This window comes from Ambystoma mexicanum, chromosome 1p (genome assembly GCF_040938575.1).
Source record: "Ambystoma mexicanum isolate Mex_15411 chromosome 1p, UKY_AmexF1_1, whole genome shotgun sequence".
NCBI classification, from domain to species: Eukaryota; Metazoa; Chordata; class Amphibia; order Caudata; family Ambystomatidae; genus Ambystoma; species Ambystoma mexicanum.
The window spans coordinates 1,070,251,040-1,070,273,490 of record NC_090921.1 but is presented as its reverse complement, the minus strand read 5'-3'; the positions used below and the strand labels follow the sequence as shown (position 1 = coordinate 1,070,273,490).

The 22,451-nt window shown below is 44.9% G+C and overlaps 1 protein-coding gene across 3 annotated transcripts in view; it reads left to right on the top strand.

Moving 5' to 3' along the window:
• Positions 1-22,451, top strand: part of LRRC71 (leucine rich repeat containing 71) — a 1,520,862-nt gene that overhangs the window by 1,255,390 nt on the left and 243,021 nt on the right. For all 3 annotated transcript variants that reach the window (XM_069604555.1, XM_069604558.1, XM_069604556.1), the window contains one exon: positions 2,777-2,885. In XM_069604555.1, the coding sequence (XP_069460656.1) occupies positions 2,777-2,885 (109 nt within the window). The remainder of the gene's footprint in view (positions 1-2,776; positions 2,886-22,451) is intronic.

The window sequence follows — 22,451 nt, the reverse complement described above, 5'->3', positions numbered from 1 at the left end:
TTACTTTCGTCAGATGGGTCAGCTAGTTGCAGGTCCTTTGCTGTAAACCCCAATTTTTATGGTTCTTTTACGAAAAGGTTTTGCTTAAGGTAAGGCCAGGGTACCTTCCAAATCTGGTGTCAGAATTTCACCTTTCGCAAGCTATAGATCTGCCTATATTCTACCTACCTCAGCACCCGTCTAAGGAAGAGGAGTACTTCCATCCGTTGGATCCCAAAAGGGCTTTAAGGTTTTATGTGGCAAGGACGGCGGAATATATGAAGTCAGATCAGTTATTTGTGGCCTGCTCCTTAGCCAGAAAAGGTCTAGGTGTTACCAAGCAAATTCCTGATGGATTGCAGATCTGCTGGCTAGGAACTGCCTCCTGGCATCAGAGCCCACTCGACCAGAGGGGTCTCCTCATTTACAGCCTTGCAAAGGGGAGTTCCAGTTAGGGACATTTGCTGACCGGCAACTTGGTCCTCACTCCATACTTTTACAAGGCACTATAGCCTGAACGTCGCCCGTGGAGCTGACGCGCGCTTTGGTAGGGTGGTGTTACTAAACCTTTTGCTGTGAACTTTCTGCCCACCTCCATTATTCCACCGTTTTGGGAGCCTATCTGATGAGCAATCTGCAGGAGAAAGGTAATCCATTGAAGGAGAAATTACTCACTGTAATGTTCTTTCTATGGATTCTTCTCCCGCAGATTTGTCATCACCCTTCCCATCCATCCCTTCTAAGAAAGCATTAGCAGTTGGTGCATGCCTGTCTCGAGACAGGGGACACTTAGTGATGGTCCTAAAGTGATTGTTTTCTGTCTATCAAGCTGCATGTCTTTCTCACTCTCTGATTTCCAAAAAAAGAGTCTACGTATCCCTATGGGATCCTTGCTTGTTAACCCTCTATTGGCTTTTTAGCCTTCTTCTCTCTCTTTTTTCCTCTGTAGAGATCAAGCTCGGTGGGGGCGGGGGGGGCGGAAACTGAGGTGCGGGTTGTAGTAATGCAGTATACATATGACGCTCAAAATCACGTCCGGAGACGACGATTGAGCACCGAGGAAGATGGATTGACGATCGACGGCTGAGTCGAGGTCCAATACGCACCCTGTCGAAGAATTTTCTGAGTAGCAGAGCTGGATGAGGATATCTATCTGATGAGGAATCTCCGGGAGAAGAATCCATGGAAGAAACATTACAGCAAGTAATTTCTCCTTTTGTTCGTTATGCTGGTGCACATGCTTGCAGGGATGTGACCAAACAGATGCTGTCAGGGTGGATCATCCTCAGCATCTTGGAATGCTATGATATGGCTGGTAAAGTTATGCCTGAAGGTCTTGGGGCTCATTCCACCAGAGGACTGGCTGCCACTTCGGCTCTGCAATGTGGAGTCCCTATTCTGGACATTTGCCAGGCAGCTACATGTGCTTCTCTGCACGTTTGCTAAGCATCATTGCTTGGATTCTCAAGCATTACAGGATGCTCCTTCTGGTAGGGCTGTTCTTTAGAGTTTTTGGGTTTAGGTAGTTTTCTTACTCTCCTCCTTTTTCCAGATCTAAGTACTACTATGGGATTCATTCATAGATGAGGAATCCGTGGGATGAATGAATCATTAGAAGAACAAATTTCTTACCTATCGATAAGGTTTTTTCTGATGTATGTTCCTCCCATGGATGCCTCATTGCCCTCCCTACCTGCCCCTCTGTTGGATAGCTATTACACCTTGGTTCTGCTGTCCCACAGAGTGCTAGGGACAAAATGATGTAACTAAGGTCATGGGGCATAGTGCCTCAATATACTGGGCCGACCTTTCTGTATGGCCTGCCAATGTAATATCTAAGCAGTCTGCTGCAAGTTAATATCTTAATTGCAGCTGTAAATGTGCCACTCATGTAAGAGAAATGTTATAAATAAGCGTGCCTTGATGTGAAAGCTACATGTGTCATTGCAACTGTTCTTTGCTCTGGTCGTGTTAAAACAAGCATTGGCAAAGCCAACATATTCAGCAAGCAAATACATATTAGATAACTACTGCTATCATCTGCCCAGGAACTTCACACCATTTTCCATCTTTTGCTATCTTACGGCCAGGTAGTATTGCCTGGCAAATGCCTTTCCTGTTTCTACAGAAAAGCCAAACATGTCTAACTCGGAAATGGGTTGTTTGATGTGGATATTCATGCAGAGTGGCATTCTGTGAGTACTTATGTCTGTGTACAAGCATTGCCAAGCGGTCTATGATGTGATACGAAGAAGGTTCTAGGTTATCTAGTCACTCGCTTTTGCTGCATGGAATTCTTGATGTTGCCTGAAGGCCACTCAAGCAACATCCTCCATATCCATGCTCATGCATAAGGGGGATTTTTGTGTGCTCTTTTCCATGCATACACATTCTCAAGCCCCACTCTGACATGATAGATAACAGCTAAATGATTAAACCAGGTCAAAAGCAGGCATGCTTTTTTCATACAGATGTACTTCCAAGGGTAGGGTGGGGCTGTCAGTGATTAGAAATAGAAATGCACAAGGTTTGAGCTATGTCCATAGGCAGAGCAGGGGAGGTAAAGTCTCAAATATTAACAGCTATTTGCACTAATAAAAGAGAGGGAGGAGGAGAGAGTCTGCATTTCTGGAGTAAGGGGAAGTGGGGGTGAACTGATTTGTGCTCTAGTTTATAACTTTACCCAACTTGATTTGATTTCTGAGGATGAATGTCAGGGACTTGAGTTTTCACAGTTTTGAAGCTGGTTAAAAAAAACACTCCGGATAAGCTTTAAACACTGCCTTTCCCTTTTCAGTCAACGGAACCGACTGAACTCCTCAATCCGTTGCTTGAAACAGCTGAACACCGAGATGGGCAAGTCTTTATGCCTGGAAACAAAGTTCTTATGAGCCTAAATCTCGCAAGTAAGTCCAAAATGTGTCTGTGCAGGCATTGGCAAATCATTTGCATTTCTAGAAAAGTGGTTAATCTGGGTCAAGTGTATGATGTTTGAACTGCATTTCCATATCTATGTAACCTACTCATGCTTCAATTTCAGCATATCTCGGTCAACTCTACACTGTTGAAGCACCATTTTGCCTGCCATTCACAGAAGGCTGAAAACGTAACCTGTTGTTGTTGACAACGACAGGGAAAGGGAAGAGCAGTCAGTTCGCAGAACTTTACGCAGTTTACCAAGCATTGAAACAAGAGACCCCTGGTCAATGTTATGTGTATACAGATTCATGGTCAGTGGCGAATGGATTGGCAGTGTGGTTGCCAACTTGGCAAAAGAATGGATGGAAGATTCATTCAAAAGAGTTGTGGGGAAAAGAACTTTGGCAAGATATTGCAGAAATGCTATTACAAAGTGAAGTCACTGTATATCATGTGGACACGCATTGTGCCACAGATTCATTAGAACGTTGGTTTAATTCTGTTGTAGACGAACACACCAAGATTTCATCAGTGGATGCAGGGGCTCAGGAAGACGATTTGGAGGGTTTGGCCAAATGGGCCCATCAGAAATATGGGCACCTTGGAGAAAAGGCTACTATCAGGTGGGCACAAGCTCGAGGAATTGGTCTTCCTTTAGAAATAGTGAGAACAATCATTTTGCAATGTCCCGTGTGCCAACACCAATTACATAGACCTATACCCCAAATTGTTCGAGGCACATTAAGAAGAGGAAAACTACCAGGTCAAATTTGGCAGATTGATTATATCGGTCCCATGCCAATCAGCAGAGGTTGTCAGTATGCATGCACTATTGTGGATACATACTCAGGATATTTGATGGTTTTGCCGTGCAAACGTGCAACCCAACTGAATACCATCAGGTTGTTAGATCAGATCATATTACATTATGGAGTGCCTTTGCAGATTCAAAGTGACAATGGGTCACATTTCAAAGGCAAACTAATCCAGGAATTTTGTCAGGAAAAGAGCATTGAGTGGGTGTACCACATCCCCTACCATTCAGCTGCTGCAGGGTTAATTGAACGTATGAATGGGTTATTGAAAGAACAGTTGCGCAAATCTGGAGACGGCAGTTTGGCAGGCTGGCGTGATCGTGTGTTTGATGCGGTGCAAGTATTAAACAATAGGCCTGTATATGAACATGAAACTCCTTTGATGCGATTAATGACTCCTACTTTACAGGTTCAACCCAATTCAGTCAGAGAAACACTATTGTACTGGGAAATTACTCCAGGTTCTTTAGCTCCCTATCGAGCAACTCCAGAGTCAGCAGGGGTAGACTTGCATTCCCATGAAGAAATCAGATTAGATCCAAGAGGAATAGTTGTAATTGAAACAGGGATTGGAGTACAGATTCCCCCAGAACATATGGGATGGATTGCCCCTAGATCTGGCCTAGCATTAAAGGGAGTTCAAGTGTTGGGAGGGGTAATTGATGCTGATTACCAGGGCGAGATTAAAGTCATCCTAATGAATAGTGGGGATCAATTGTTGTCAATCCACAAGGGTGATTGAGTGGCCCAATTGATAGTCATTCCCCTTAAATTGTCCATGTTTAAGAAGGGGGAGCCTCCTACAGTGTTAACTACCCGTGGGGACCGCGGTTTTGGTTCTTCAGACAGTATGGTACCGGGTGCAAAGGTGTGGGTGGAAAAGCCAAGTGGCCCACCAGTGCCCGCAGATGTCATTGCATCAGGCAAAGATCAAGTAGTTTTAGTTATGGAGCCTGGTAGAAAGAAATGGCAATATGTACTCGCAGACAAATGTTACCTGAGAGAGTGATGTGCAACACTGATATCTCTTGTCTGGGTTTGCTTTGTAGATCCTGTGTCTGGTTGGTGTAACTGTGGCACTAAATGGACTCCATTTGGGCGAGTTAAACAGTCTGCTGCTACCAACAAAAAATGTCACATCTGTGCCAGTGATCAAGGTGATACTGATAGTGATGAATAATGTTGTCCCCAAGCATCCTTATGCTAGTGCCGAAAAGCCAGCCAGACAGAAGACATGGATTCGTGAAATGCGACAAACACATCAGGAGCAAGCGAAAACAACCTTGATTCCAGTCGTGCAAGATACGATCGTAGGAAGGCGAAAACACTCTACTATGATTACCCAAGAAGAGAATATGTGGATATATCTGGCACAGCAAGTACTGAACATATCACACTTTTGTCTTACTGATGTGCCCAATGCTGAAGCTTTATTGACTACGTGTTCAGTAGCAGTGCCGACGCCTGTTCCGGTTTTAAAGCATATCTTCGGCGTCACACACAACGATTCTTTAGTCCAAGACTCGGATATTAGACAATCTTTTTCAGTTTACGAATACTGTCGGTTCTGCCAAGAGACCGATCGTAAATGGAGAAATTTGACACAGGTTATTGCTTACAATATAACTCAAGGTGATGTATGTTACATTATGACCTGCAAGGCCCAAGAAATTGGCAAATGCCGACAAATAGAGTTGACCAATCAGCGCAATTATACGATGTTCGAGAGGCGACTATGTTCTCGAGTATCACGCAAATGAACCAGTGTTAATAACACTATGTCCTGCAATCATACAGTGATAACTGCTAGTCACTTGAACCATGTGAAACTTCCAACAGGATGGCTCTTTTCATGTGGTAACATTACATACACTTGTATTCCTGCTAACATTTCTGGAGGTCCATGTGCTTTAACTCGATTAGGACTAATGATTTTTCCTTTACACCCAGCGATAACTCGAGGTAAAAGGTCAACTTTCGAATCTGTAGGTCTATCTCCTGACTGTGATTCACATGTACATTTGTTATCAGAAGCTGAGATTCTAGCATTAACCCTTTCATTGGTGGGAGTTTGGGGTTTAGCTGCTGGAGGTTACAAATCTTTGATGAAATTAGCATGTTTAGTAGTCAAAAGTCTTAATCATACTTCACAAGCTTTAGAACAATTACTCCTTGATAGTCAAGTTATTAGAAAAGCAACTTTGCAGAACAGAGCTGCTGTAGATTATCTATTGCTAAAACATAATTTAGGGTGTAATGCATTTGAAGGTATGTGTTGTTTCAATTTAAGTGACCATTCACGATCTATTGAAAGTCATATTCGAGGTTTGAGGGATCTCATTTCTCAAGTGTCTCAAGATCATAATAGAAATTGGTGGGATTGGTTATTTTCATGGATACCTGATATTGGGGGTAACACTACGTTACATTTTTGCTTGCATTTTTATTATATTATCGATCATAATTGCTTGTTGCTGTTGCATTCAATGTATTCCCAATTTAGTTTTAACATTTCGTAGGTTTCAGAGACCGGTTCCTGTGCCACCAGGGTATGGAAGGTAAATATTCAAGGGTGGAATTGTTATGCTTGATCTAAAATGGCGCTGGTGCGCAATGTATTCTGGGAGCGCTCGGAGCCATGACGGATATTTACTTCATACCGCAGTGAAAAGCTGCACACATTTTGCTGAGTGTTAGATTCACAGTGCCGAGAAAAACATGCTTTCTAAACCTGGTATGCGGTCAAGGACATTTCTGCTGGGAAAGCTAACTTTGTTATGGTATGCTACTGTTCTCCGTGGAGTGTGTTTTTTAGAGAAGGGAGGCACTGCGCTTCTTGAGGGGAGCTCTCGATTGACCCAGCTGGCAATCGACGGCTGTTCCTCAACTGCGCAAGTGCAATTTCCAGAAGGTTTGAGAATTGACTCCCCTTTGTGGAGTGTGTATTTATGCGGAAGCCCGGAGGTGGTCAGGTGAGACTTCAGCCGGAGAAGGACGCTTACGTCCGGCCTTCCTGTGAGCTGTGGTACTCTCGGCCTGGCTGTTCCCGGGGTCTTCCAGCCGCTTCTGGGCGAGATGAGGAATTCTGTTACGCTAACAGTGATGTATTTCCTTTTGAATTCTTTATTTCTTCTGTGATTTATGTCCATATTATTTTTGTGAGTTATTTCTATGTATTTCTGAGCTTTTGAATAAATAGCCGTATAAGAGCTGATTATCTTCTAAGAGTGCATGGCTGTGAGTTATTGTGTCTGTCTACGTTCAATGTATTTGCTCTGTAATTGCATTGGTTATATATGATTGTTCCGTGCACTTTGGGGGAGAGCAATACACCGACCATTGGCAAAAAGCACACCAGTTACATGACGAGAAGGACATTACATTTATTGGCCTAAAAAAGGTCAATCTGGGAAAAAGGGGCGGTAACCAAGAAGTTCTCCTACGGCAAGAGGAGGCAAGACTAATTTTCAGTTTCAAAAGTGTGAAAAAAGGCCTGAACACGGATAATGAAATGGCATTTTCCTATGAAATACGACCAATGCATCTAGTCCCCAATAGGGACTAATCACCTATCAGACGTCAATGACCAACAAACACGCACCAGACGTTAATGTACAACAATGTCTAATGATGTCAAAGAGTATACATTATTATATTAATCTATGAAACATCTTTAAATCACCCAGCTGAGGTTTTATTAACAGTTGCATTCCTCCAAGCACATACCAGAAGACACTACATTTCCCATGTGACACCCACGCCAGTAGGTCATCTGACCCCTGCGTCTTTCAACTCACATCTATTTACTGCAGAGGTCCCCCTTCCCCTTTTTCCCAACTTTTCCCTAATATTACATGGACTTCCCACATCCCTGAACAAATCACGTGCACTACTTAAAACGCACAGCACAGCGATTCATGTAGTCGGCATAAGTACACTCATTTAAAGCTTAACATGGGTCTTCGGTCTCAAATGTCGTTTCCCATTGACGTTCCACACCAAGTTACCCAAAATATGGCTGCTGTTCTATGTCAGCTGCATGGCAACTGACAAAGGACTACCGTTTCCATGGCAATCCTAATACTCATCAGCCCACACGGACTCCATGGACAGTTCCCACCGACGCGTGATGCGAGAGAACATTCAGTGCAGGTAAGCCCCTGGGGGCTCAGTCAGCCCACCACCTAGCGGACCAATCTCAGGATGGTCCGCGTGTCATGATCTCTGCTTCCAAAAGGTCAGGGTTTTCCCAACTCCCTTGGAAGCAGATCCATAACCCAAGTTCCGAGTGCCAACCAGTCCCAATTGGGACCTTTTGGACCCAGTCCTGGCGCCAGTGGCACCAGGCTCATAAATATGCCCAGTCCCAGCGCTGGAAGCGCCGGACTCATAATGCTTGGGTGGACTTACCTGCAGCAGACCATGCTGCTTACTTGCCTGCCAGTTGAGCCTCTGATCCTCTTCTGTTTGGAACTACTTTTCCTGTTGGGTGGGCCAGGAGCCACTCCCTAGGTTCAGAACACTGGAACTCTTCTGGAAAGCAGGAACTCTTTTCTTACCTAGGCGTGGCTGTGGAAGGAGACACCTAAGCACTACAGGAGGCTATTTAAACCACACCCGATGGATGAATCTTGCTTTGCGTTATTCTGCATCCTCTGCAGCAGAACACTCATCGTGTCTTCTGCATCTGATCCTGGGCCTAAGGAAAAAGGCTTACCATCCTGAATCCAGTCTTCAGCAACACCTATAAAGACAAGAAAGAACAGGTTAGCATTACGGTCTTCAGTGACAGCGCTTCACTTACCTGGTCCATCGGCTGTCATCAACGCCTCGCGCTGCATTCCGGCATCTGAAAGACAAAGGCTTACCTACTCTTCGTGCGCTCCGGAGGTCTTCGCACTGCATTCCGGCATCTGAAAGACAAAGGCTTACCTACTCTTCGTGCGCTCCGGAGGTCTTCGCACTGCATTCCGGCATCTGAAAGACAAAAGCTTACCAACTCTTCGCACGCTCCGGAGGCCTTCGGCGCTGCATCCCGCATCTGAAAGACAAAACAAGGTGCGTTTAAAGACATTGGGGAACTTTAATACTCACGTGCCATTACTCCTTTCCACATCTAACCCAGTGGGTATTCCGGCACCCTGCAGCCGCTCCGAACTTGTACCTGCAAAATAAAAAGACAGTTAGAGCGCATCATGAGGCAGGCAACAAGCGCTTATTTACGTGCTTCCAGGCGCTTCTATTCATCACACGGGCTCCATCTTCAACTCACTTCAGCCCGTCATCCGCCATCGCCGGAACCCTGCAAAACAAGAGACATCATTACTAAAGACTTTTAAAGACATTAGAATTACTCGAAACTTACCGTTCGTGCAGTAAACGACGGACAGCAGTCCTCTGAAGTCAAGAGGCCTGCTCCCCTTATCCAGTGAAGAAACTGGTTACAGCACCCTGCCCCGAGGCAGATGGAGAGCACGGCGTTCACTTACCTAAGGTGAGAGCGTTAACATTTGGGGTTCTACAGGAGAAGAGAAAGGGAAGAAGAGAGAGACATTCAATAACCCAGTTCATTAATCCCATATTTTCTATCTGCAGACATCTTACCCTTCGAGTCAGACATACAGTGCACAGAGGTCCAGCCCAAAGAGCCAGCCGTGTGTTACACATCACCTTTGAAGATACGGTATACGCCCAGTCAAGACCGGCGCCTCTACGGGAATCAGGTGAGCGTTACAGAACGCAAAGCCTACCGCAAAACTCCCGTCCAGGCGCTATGGAAACCTCGGATACCGACCAGCCAGCCCAGTTACTTGGGGAACTAAGGGCAGAAGTGCATGCAGCCCGTCAGGAAACGAACGCTCTAAGAAGGGAACTGATTATTTCCAAGGAGCGAACAGATGATCTCGCTAGACAATTGCTACAGTCACAAGCCGGACAGACCCCGTTACCCGCATCTGGGGGAAATCTTCCTTCTACATCCTCTATGAATCCAGTGCAGATCAACCTGCCTGGGAATGTACCTCTGGCTCCGCCCGAACGATTTTCTGGTGACCCAAAGAGGTTTGCAGTATTTATCAATCAGTGCCGGTTGCATTTCTTATGCCGGCCAGCAGCCTTTCCAACTGATCAAGCTAAAGTAGCTTTCGTGCTTTCGTACCTTAGTGGCAATGCGGCAGACTGGTCGATCCCTCTAGTAAATCAAGATGATCTGGTCCTCCATGATTTTCAAGCTTTTCAGCTCAGTATGGAAAAACTGTTCGCAAGACATTCACAGGGGTAGGCCTTGGACAATAAGCTTCTTTCGTTGCGACAAGGTAATCAAGACCTTTTGGCTTATATTGCGTCTTTCAACAGACTGATAGTGGAAACTCAATGGCCTGAGGACAAAAGGATTACGCTGTTTTATAGAGGTCTACGTGGAGAGCTCAAAGATGTGTTAGCCCAAGTAGTGAATCCCCCACAAGATTGTTGGGACTATATAGACTTAGTCGTTCAAATAGATCACAGACTGCAGAACAGGAAGGCCGATCGTTCCAAGTTTGATGCTCGAGTATTTTCCAAACCGCCGACTCCTTCCAAAGGAGTAGACTCCGGGGAACCCATGCAAATAGGGGGCCTGAAAGGTCCTCTAACACAAAAGGAGCGGGAAAGGAGAAAACAGTTGCAATTATGCCTCTATTGCGGAAACTCAGGGCACTTTCTTCGAGACTGTCCGGTGAAACCTGCCAAGAAGGCAGTAGGAGCTGCAGTTACCAAAGTTACAAACTCTGAGCAGGGAAACGACCTCGCCCGACAAGAATAGAGGTCCTCTTGCCGAGCGTGAAAACCAGTTCCGTGACCTCGCATTTCGTGATACCTATGGTCCTCATTAGCCCTGATAATCCGGATCGATTACATGCAATTGAAGCTTACGTCGACAGCGGTGCCATCGGCAATTATGTGGATCATGAAATGGTTTTGAGGATGAATCTAACTCTTTGTCCCAAGGCTGTAAAGGACGTCATTACTACGGTGGATGGAACGGAGATAGCCTCCGGACCAGTAACGCATACCACTCAAGAAGTGACGCTAGTAAGTCAAGATGGACACCATGAGAAGATCGTGTTCGATGTGATCAAGGCTCCTCAGTTTCAGATTATTCTAGGAATACCTTGGTTAGAGAAACACAATCCTCTGATCCATTGGCGAGCAAGAACGGTCCAGTTTCCAGAATGTGTCTCTACTTGTCACCCTCCACCTGGTGTTGCACTGGCAGCAATTTCTTCAGAGACTCCCCAGTTACCTCCCGAATACCTAGAATACCAAGATGTTTTCCGGAAGGATCAGGCTAACTCTCTACCTCCTCATAGGTCTTATGACTGCCAGATAGACCTGATACCTGGATCTACTCCTCCTTGTAGTAGAATTTATGCCCTCACCGAGCCTGAGAACCTTCACCTTCGACAATACCTGGATCAATACCTGGCAAATGGGTTTATTCGTCCTTCCAAGTCCCCTGCTTCTTCAGCTTTGTTCTTCGTTCCAAAAAAGGAAGGAGACCTTAGAACTTGTATAGATTATCGCTCCCTGAACCAGATCACCGTCAAGAATAGATATCCGTTACCTTTGATCCCTGAACTCCTGGACCAAGTCAGAAAAGCATGCATATATACAAAGCTGGATCTTAGAGGAGCCTACCACTTGGTACGAGTAAAAGAGGGCGATGAATGGAAGACGGCCTTCCGCACCAAATATGGGCTATTTGAATATCAGGTCATGCCCTTCGGACTTTGCAATGCCCCGGCCGCCTTTCAATATTTTATGAACGATGTCCTCAGAGAGCTCATAGATGTGTGTGTTGTTGTTTACATTGACGACATCCTCGTTTATTCTTCATCGGAATCTGAACATCGGAAACACGTGAAAATGGTCCTCGAAAGATTGTGTCAACACAAACTTTTCGCTAAGTTGGAAAAATGTGTTTTCAACGTGACTGAAGTTGAATTCTTGGGATTCATATTATCACCTAGCGGAGTGCGTATGGATTCAAAGAAGGTCGATGCAGTTCTCAAATGGCCATCACCATCCTCCGTAAAAGGTGTGCAAAGCATGTTAGGCTTCGCTAACTTTTACCGCAGGTTTATCCCCGAATTTTCTCGAAAAGTCCAGCCCATCACTGCCTTGTTAAAGAAAAACAAACGTTTTGAATGGTCTACCGAGGCGGAACAAGCTTTCCAGGATTTGAAGACTAAATTCATCTCTGCACCAATCTTAAAACACCCTCGCCCCGAACTCCCCTACATCGTGGAAACTGATGCTTCAAGCCTTGCCATGGGGGCAGTTCTATCACAAAAGGACCCGGTAACCAATCAGTTGCATCCCGTGGCATTTTGGTCCCGCAAATTCTCGCCTCCTGAAATCAATTACACGATTACTGACAAGGAACTTCTGGCTATCAAGTCTGCCTTTAAGGCTTGGCGGCATTATCTGCTGGGGGCCCGACACACCGTTACTGTGATTACGGATCACCGAAACCTGCAATATTTGAAAACCGCAAAAGCCCAATCCTCTAGACAACTCCGTTGGGCATTATTCTTTGCCGAGTTTGACTTCATAATTACCTATCGACCTGGTACAAAAAACGGTAAAGCTGATGCCCTTTCTCGGATGGGAGTGGAAGAACACTTGATCAACCCTAAACCTGTACCAATCATTCCCGAACAAAGAATTCTGGGTGTAATCGCCACACAATCCATAGAGGAAGTTAAGGATAAAGCCAGGCAACTTGTAACTCCAGCAGACATACAGAATTGGCATCCGCAGGGAAAGGACTTTGCAGTAAAGGACAACTTATTGTATTTTCAAGAACGATTATACCTGCCCAGCACAGATTTACAGAAAAAAGTAATCTCTTGTTATCACGATTCTTTAATGGAAGGACATCCCGGTATGGCCAAGACCTCAGAAAAGATCAAGCGCTACTTCTGGTGGCCGTCTTGGAAAAAAGATATCAGAGACTTTATAATGACCTGTGGAGTATGCGCCCAAAACAAGAGTCAAAAGGAAAGACCAGCAGGCCTCTTACGCCCTATTGACATCCCACCTCGCCCTTGGCATACGCTTTCTATGGACTTCATCACCGATCTACCTCCATGCTCCGGATACAATACGATTCTAGTAATCGTGGACTTATTCTCCAAGATGGCGCATTTCATTCCGCTCAAAGGCTTGCCAACAGCAGCAACTCTGGCCCGAGAATTTCTCGAAAACATCGTCCGACTGCACGGTTTTCCTTCGGTTCTAATTTCGGATCGAGGTAGTCAATTTATTTCTCATTTTTGGCGAAGTTGCTGTCGGTCGGCTCAAATTGATGTGAGACTATCGACCAGTCACCACACTCAGACCGACGGACAAACCGAGAGGACCAATCAAACTCTGGAACAGTATTTACGCTGCATGCTGCAACAAACTGAAAAAACTTGGAAAGACATCCTTTGGATAGCCGAATATGCCTACAATAACTCTGTCCATTCGGGAACTGGGAAAACCCCGTTTTTCCTTTTATACGGCAGTCACCCTCGAACCTCGGAGTTGGATCCCCTCCAAGATCTTGAAACACCAGCAGTAGACTACCTGCATTCTACAATCACCCAAGCCTTTAAGGAAGCTGTTTCTCACCTTCAAAGGGCTAAAGAACAATACAAGAAAAGAGCAGATCAACATCGGAAGGAAGCCCCTCAATATCAAGTAGGGGATCAAGTCTGGTTATCCATCAAATATCTACCTCTAAAAGGGCCACGCACATTCAACCCAAGATACCTTGGTCCCTATTCCATCACTACCATAGTAAACCCAGTAGCGGTCAAGTTGGACTTGCCCCCGCACATGAAGATACATCCGGTCTTCCACGTCTCTCTATTAAAACCTGTGCAACCTCAAACCCGACTAACTAAATCTCCAAAACCCATCCTAGTTGATGGAGAACTCGAGTTTGAAGTCAAAAGCATTCTGGACTCCAAGATCTCCAAATCTAAACTATTTTACCTAATTGACTGGAAAGGCTACGGCCCCCAAGAGAGATCCTGGGAACCTGCTGAATATGTCCACGCTCCTCGCCTAATCAAAAGATTTCACCGAACATTTCCTGACAAGCCAAAACCCCCGGAGAAGCCCGGTTTGGGAGGGGCCTTGAGGGGGGGTACTGTCATGATCTCTGCTTCCAAAAGGTCAGGGTTTTCCTAACTCCCTTGGAAGCAGATCCATAACCCAGGTTCCGAGTGCCAACCAGTCCCAATTGGGACCTTTTGGACCCAGTCCTGGCGCCAGTGGCACCAGGCTCATAAATATGCCCAGTCCCAGCACTGGAAGCGCCGGGCTCATAATGCTTGGGTGGACTTACCTGCAGCAGACCATGCTGCTTACTTGCCTGCCAGTTGAGCCTCTGATCCTCTTCTGTTTGGAACTACTTTTCCTGTTGGGTGGGGCAGGAGCCACTCCCTAGGTTCAGAACACTGGAACTCTTCTGGAAAGCAGGAACTCTTTTCTTACCTAGGCGTGGCTGTGGAAGGAGACACCTAAGCACTACAGGAGGCTATTTAAACCACACCCGATGGATGAATCTTGCTTTGCGTTATTCTGCATCCTCTGCAGCAGAACGCTCATCGTGTCTTCTGCATCTGATCCTGGGCCTAAGGAAAAAGGCTTACCATCCTGAATCCAGTCTTCAGCAACACCTATAAAGACAAGAAAGAACAGGTTAGCATTACGGTCTTCAGTGACAGCGCTTCACTTACCTGGGTCATCGGCTGTCACCAACGCCTCGCGCTGCATTCTGGCATCTGAAAGACAAAGGCTTACCTACTCTTCGTGCGCTCCGGAGGTCTTCGCACTGCATTCCGGCATCTGAAAGACAAAGGCTTACCTACTCTTCGTGCGCTACGGAGGTCTTCGCACTGCATTCCGGCATCTGAAAGACAAAAGCTTAGCAACTCTTCGCACGCTCCGGAGGCCTTCGGCGCTGCATCCCGCATCTGAAAGACAAAACATGGTGCGTTTAAAGACATTGTGGAACTTTAATACTCACGTGCCATTACTCCTTTCCACATCTAACCCAGTGGGTATTCCGGCACCCTGCAGCCGCTCCGAACTTGTACCTGCAAAATAAAAAGACAGTTAGAGCGCATCGTGAAGCAGGCAACAAGCGCTTATTTACGTGCTTCCAGGCGCTTCTATTCATCACACGGGCTCCATCTTCAACTCACTTCAGCCCGTCATCCACCATCGCCGGAACCCTGCAAAACAAGAGACATCATTACTAAAGACTTTTAAAGACATTAGAATTACTCGAAACTTACAGTTCGTGCAGTAAACGACAGACAGCAGTCCTCTGAAGTCAAGAGGCCTGCTCCCCTTATCCAGTGAAGAAACTGGTTACAGCACCCTGCCCCGAGGCAGATGGAGAGCACGGCGTTCACTTACCTAAGGTGAGAGCGTTAACCTTTGGGGTTCTCCCAGGAGAAGAGAAAGGGAAGAAGAGAGAGACATTCAATAACCCAGTTCATTAATCCCATATTTTCTATCTACAGACATCTTACCCTTCGAGTCAGACATACAGTGCACAGAGGTCCAGCCCAAAGAGCCAGCCGTGTGTTACACATCACCTTTGAAGATACGGTATACGCCCAGTCAAGACCGGCGCCTCTACTGGAATCAGGTGAGCGTTACACCGCGTTTACTCACGCGACCCTGTCTATCAACCCAGACGGACTCATATTTTAGATGGTCTCGATTCTGAGATCTTTTTCTGACTAACTCTCACATTTAATTACTTTTAGCCGTAGCGCCAGCACCACGTTCCCAACAGGAGTTGTCACTATATGATCCACAATTACCGCGCAGTGATTTTGATTCACAAAGCACACGGGCGCACCCCCTTTTCCATACTACGTAGGCCCTTGACCAGAGGATTAAAGATGGCTAATTAACCCATATACTAACATATACAATGTATTTCAAGTATGCCATTATTTTGACTTATCCCATGACTTTTTCTCCCCCCCCGCTCTTCTCTCCCTCCCGCCTGTACTTCCTTTGCTTTTCTCTTCCAGTTGGGACTTATCCCAGTAATATTCAACAGTTACAATCTTCGTAACGTAACATTGACACCGCAGGGTAAGCAACATATGGTTCACAACCTATTTTTCTATGATTTAAATATGGACATCAATTACCGGAAAGAAACTAATTATTATATTTTGCAATCTTGTTCCCTTTTCTTTTCCCTACAACTCCTCCCCTCAACCCCACCCCTTTTTTTCTGTCACATTTTTGGGTATTTTATTTTATTTTCCTATTGCTTTCGGTTTACCACATTTTGATGTTACTTTGGTACATTTTCTGAATATGACGCTGCCCGTGTTTTGCCCAATTGAATGTGTATTCTTTTTATTTTTTAATTTTGGATTTTCTATTTGTCATTATATATTTTTCTTTTGCTTTTGTATGGTTCTTTTTCTTTTATCCATATTTTGCCAATTTGTTATGTCTACATAGAAACGCCCTGATTTGAAAAAGGTACCTTGCCGAAACACGTGTCATCACAGAAGGGCCATCAATAAAACTTACCTAACTTTGCAATTTCGAAGCACTCGTTGTTGTTTTTTGCAAGCAACCATCATATTAATATTTGCAAACAATCACCATATATTGTTTTTTGGCGCAGTAATAAGGTGTGTTTGAAACCTTTTTCTATCAAAATATACTCTCTGCCATCTGGTTCCCTTCTTCAAATACCAATCCACTTCGGTGTGGCCTGCTCACCGATCTCGCCCTCCTCCATCAGGCACCTTTCCACCTGCACCAACCTCAGCAATCGAGCCGTCCCGTCCCTCCACCACACGGCTCATATCTAATCAACCGGATCAAAGGCCTTGCCTCTCACAGCCATGCCCCAACGTGTGCTACCATAGTCCTCCTCACTCTTAATTCTGCATTGCGGGGGCTGCTAGAGTTTTTTGTTCACACCTCAAGCTCGTCCTCTGTGTCAGAGCCTGCAGCAGGGTATTGTACCATTTTTTGTCGGCCCGCGGGCGCTCTTTAAATTGACCTCACCGGAGGTCAGGGAACATATCTCTATACCCCGGTGGCCATCTTTGAATCACTTTTAATGCTTTTACTGAGTATAACCCTTATTCGGCTGAGGACAGATCTGTGCTGCTCTGAGGGGGAGCAGCCGTGGGTGTCATACACCCTTCGTCATGCTGGTTAAGCATCCATTCCATCGTATTTGGCTCTGCTTCCTTGTCCTCGAACATTTGCCATAGTTCCAATATACTCGGTCTACTCTGTAATTGTTTTTCTTTATAAGCGGTATGCAAATAGGTGCACATGTGTTGCAGCACTGTCCTCGAATGAGTGCCCTCCTGTGGCCAGGGCATAAACATCTTGTCTGCAGCGTCTTTCACCCACTCCGTGTGATATTTTCTCATTTTGTCCTTATATCAATGCAGTGATTTGCACATGCAAATTATTGGAGTGTCTCCATGATAATAGTACATAAACATAACTTACCAATAATCGATGAACACAATTGTGCTTCTCGCTCACCTTTTCCTCCTTCACTCACCCCTCCCCAACAATATTTCCCCACAAGTCAACACCTTTGTGTCTCGCTCCAAGACCATGCCTCTATTGTCACTCGGTCTCTTGGTACCACAAACTCCACTCATGCTCCGAAGAGCGCCACCTTGCTGCTCCTCTCAATCCTTCTGAACGGTACCACAGACACCACTCGCTCTGAGCAGCTCACCTCGCTGCTCCCATACCGGACCACACTCCTCAGTCCACACTACCACTTTACGTCCTCCACAAAATATACACACAAAAAAACACTTCTGTTAGCCCAAACTATCTCACACGATAAGGCTGGCACCAGAAATTACTACACAAATAAATACACCACAGTTCTCTTCCCAACTCCTGGTTAGGTAACCGTCTCTTTTTATTGCTACCTCTTAACAAGGCTTACCACATGATCTTTTCCAACCCTTGTCGGAAGATAACTTTCTCCATCTTTTACTTCACAAACCCACAATATACAAAAAGTTTTTTCTTAATTTGCCATGCCTGTGTCATACTTACATCCATGGATCTGCTGAAATCCTTTGGCATTGAGTCACCCCTATAAACCTGCTGCCCTGCGGGGACTGAACAGGACTTTCCTTGAAAGGAGGCTCCTGTTGACCTCTCTCTGTTGTGCATAATCCCACTCTCCACAGGTTGTCTCCATAGTCTTCGGGCCACAGAGGAGGCGCCTTGACAATCTGACGATACTTAGACATACTTCCTCTGCTACCATCTGTTAAGATGGCCAAAAAAAGTCCCTAATAACCCAGAGGACCTGAAGTCATTCCAAAACGAACTCAAAGACAAAGTGCAAGGCAAAATCCAGCTTTATTATCCATCAAATAAAGCAGGTACAGTATACAAGCATTACAATCTCGGCGCATCCTTTAGAGACAATGATTCAAGTAGTACAACTGTGTCATAAATGGTTTCATCACATTTTATCAGTCTACAAAACTTACTGGGAGTGGGGATTGGTTAGTGTTGGTGGCTACATATACACTCTATAGGTGTAAAAAATGTTATTGGGTTACCCATATCAGATAGCTCCACCTGGAACCGCCTCTAAATTGCTAAAAGTAAAAGTACATAATCTCTACAACAGTTAATTAGTTGGTACCTTACTTCATCTGCGACATAACATCACAGACTCTGATAGTTTGGCTTCTGTTACCCAACCAAGACATGAGCCAGATGGAGAGTAGGGTGAGAGAGGTCCACTGATTGCTTTTTTCCAATTAAAAAAGTTACCATCCCTTATTCCTAGGCCATGAGCCAGGGTGATCTCTTTGTACTTGACCTTGTGCTGCATCTTGTTTCTGTGTGTACGTATAGGGGCTATGGCAAGTGTCCTATCTGTGTTCATTTCAAATGAATAGACAATGTTTTCAAATTATGGGTTATGTGTGATGGGACCGTGTTTGGAATAGATGTATCCTGTATTTATTGAGAAGTTATCTAATATTAATGCAAGTGTTGTGTTTTGTGTTACCACTAGTGACACTCTTTAATTATTCCTCATGGAGTCTTTTGGCTTGCTATTTGACTGCAATTGACTAACGAAGACTGGTTGTGCTCTTAATTAATCTGGGAGTATACTGCTTGCGTCCTGGAAGTTGCTATCTCATACCTTCTCTCTGACGTTCCTATCCTCCATTATTTCACTGTAACCTTGGCTCGGGTTGTTAGCTACTGTCAGAGGTCTGCACGTATCTGTATTTCTGTGGATTTTGAATGCTCTAGAATTCTTTAGGCCTTTATTTAAAAGTGTGCTACAGCTTCCATTTTGGAGAATATGGCTGCCCCATTATACTAGTTTTTCTATTTTAGTAAGCAGTGTTCCTGTGTCTTTCACGTTGCATTCAACTTATACATCGGTTATGTTAGTGTTCTTCATGTCTAGTGGATGCTATGTTAGTATTCTTCATGTATAAATGTATATATTATCTATTGTACATGTTCGTCATGTTGAGTGCACATTTGCTTCATGTCTAAATGCATACACATGTATTGTTACAATGTTAGCTTCACTACTGTTTCCATCTTCAGCTTAGGTTGTTTCCATATCCTGCTGTACCTGCCTGGGATAAGGGGGGTAAGCTTGTCTTAGTGAGTAACACTTCTCACCTGTGTGGCATTGGGCCGAGGGAGGGGCAGAAGCTATAGATGACGTCTTCATCTGCCTTCCAACATTCCCCACTTCGGTTGAATCGTCTCCCTTCTGGTCTTCGCCGCATAGGGCTCTTTGGGTATCCTTATTTTAGTTACTAGCTGCCTGCATGTCTTACATTGTCGTCCAAACTCCAGGTCATATAGCAGCATTCCCCATTGGAATCACAATACACCTAGTGCTCTGTGTACTTGTGAGGGTCCTGAGGAAATACACATTTAGACCCTGGAGGGGCGATCAGGGTTTCCATTGCTTGGGTATGGTTGAAGCCCTCCGTTTGAGTATACTTGTGCACGTGAGTATCCACGTGTATCACTATTTTCATTCCTACTGCCTTCTTGTCTGTATTTTTGATTGGCTTATTGCTATTCTTAGAACACAGAAAGCTAGTAACACCAGTCCCAAATGGCCATTAGCATTTTGAAGGCATTAGTTAACCATGAGAACAGGTAGGTAAATGAGTCATCATCTACAATATCATCCACCTCTTCCACCATTTTTGTGTGCACTTCTTTGAAGGTGGCTATCACTTCTGTGAGGGTACCATTTTCCTCATCGTGGACGGGTGTGTACGTGCAGCATGATGGCCCAATTATTGCACACACACCACCCTGCATGGCGTCATAATGTCGAGGATATACCTGTTCTGGAGGTTCATGAGCCTGACTGCTCTCAGCTCTTCCCTTATGGCATTTAAGCCTTTCACAGTGGTTTTTATCACCTGCAGCAGTTCCTACCATGTTATTTGAAACCACTTGGCATTTGCATGTGCTTGCAGACAGGCAGTGAAGAAAGATGTAAAGAACTTTTCTGTTCTACTGAACAATTTTATTTTATTCTGGCATGGCATCATACGCATTGGCTGCTTTTACCAAAGAATAGTTATCCCTTTTCGTGCGCTTAATGGCAAAGGACCTTTTTATTTCTTAGGTGTGTGTTAATTCGGTGGAAATCACCAATCTGCACTTCACTCTGGGGCACCATTAGCAAAGGTGCACTTATTACCTCTAGGGAGCAGGTGCGTCCCCAATTTGGAGGTAGCTCCATGTAGGCTCTGGAACCACAGGCCCAATAATGGTCCAGTAATACTGCTGTACCTACCTTATAATTAATTATAATTAATTATTATAATTGGTTACTTAAAATGCGCTTAATACCGAAGAGGTTTCTAAGTGCAGACGCGGGATTCGAAACTGTGTTGCTCTGCGTCGTCCTGCTTCCAAGGCGGGTGCGTTGCTACTGAGCTAAATTAGCCTTTATTCAGGGCAAATCATAAATGTGTTTGCACCCTTTATTTTCCCCTATTTTTACTGCACCCCTATTTATTATGCATAGAGAAGCAGCATTTGTCAAGGGAAGTATGTCTAGTGGACCTGCTTCATCCTCTACCCACATTAGCATTTTAGTGTATTTAGTCCATTCTTTGAGGCACTCCTTACTTACTTTTTTTGACAATCCCTCGTGGTTGCTTTCCAAGTACTTTTGCCTCACAGCTGATAAGTTCGTCAGCCCAGCCTTCTGTGATAAATACCTGTCCGATTTGTAATTGGCTTCTTTCCCAACATCCAGAAATTTCTTTTCCTCGTTTGTCAGTGCATTTTAGAAATTGGTGGTCTGTTATTATTTCCCCTCTTTTCGGGCCTTATAATATATAACGTATTACCTCGTGTTGTGTTTCGACATTGCTCAATACTGACACTATTTTTATAAAATTATCCACATACAGGGAATCTTCTTTTGTTACTCGGTGCATGAAGGCCCTTCTGCCCTGAAATTGCCCTTCTTGTCATACATATTGCAAAATGTGTCCGGCAGTGTGCTATGTGTGCGGGTACTTCGGTGGGTATGAATATTCTGGAAGCACTTATGGCGCAGGGTAGGAGGGAACACACAAAACAACTCTCATCAGACGTCTCTCTCCCCACTCTGTTCATGTGGCGGTACTGCATATTGTTGGAGAAATGGCCGATATTATCAAAATTTTGACCCATAAAGAGTTGATCCTCAAGCATACTTCTTTTTACCCTCCTACCTGGAGTGCTATTTTTTTTTTGTCAAAATCTTTTTATTGAAACATCAATGCACATTGAATTCAACAACAATCCAAATCGGTGGCAGCATTATTTGATTACAATTCAGTGGTGATCGGCCCAATGACGCACATCCACTGGGTCGTCTAACAATATTCGCCAATTTTATAATCTTCTGCATTTGTCACTGAGCCTCCAACTTCAATTAATTTATAACAGTGCATAAGCATTTCATTTTAACATTTTTATGATTCTATTAGTAAATATACTTCGCAAATACCCTTGGGGGTGTACTATTGTAGCTTTAAGTTCTGTAGCGTTCTTCATTAAAGAGAGAAAAAAAAAACCTTCACCAGAATCACTCTTACTTCCAGGTATTGCCCCCAGTGTCCCGCAACATCCCCCCATTCTGATTTCAAGTCAGTATGTCCTTTCTTCGTACCAGGCAATTCACGGCTGGAGGAGGTATTTGACCAGTCTTGGTTGGAAAAACATGTGTTCCTTTTCTTCCACATGGTCTATGAATGGGCCCCAGATATTCCGGAATTTACCTGTCCGGTTTTCTGTTGCGGCCGTTAGTTTCTCCATTCCCAAAAGCTCCCAGACCTTAACCCACCAGTGTGCAATGTGGGGTCCCTCTAGTTCTTTCCAGAATCGCGCGCGCGTTATGCGGGCTGCCATCATTAGTTGAGTGATTAGCTACGCTCTGGGACCAGATTGTGGGTAGGATCCATCTTCAGGGGTGTCACCCAACACCATCACTAATGGGTCCATGGGGAGGAGTGTTCCACAAATGTCCTTAATTTTGGACCTGATCTCCAACCAGAAGGATTGAATGATCGGGCAGTGCCACCACATGTGCCCCAGGCCTCCCTTAGCCGCACACCCATGCCAACATACATCAGGGTAGTCTACATTCATTGCGTGTAGCCTCTG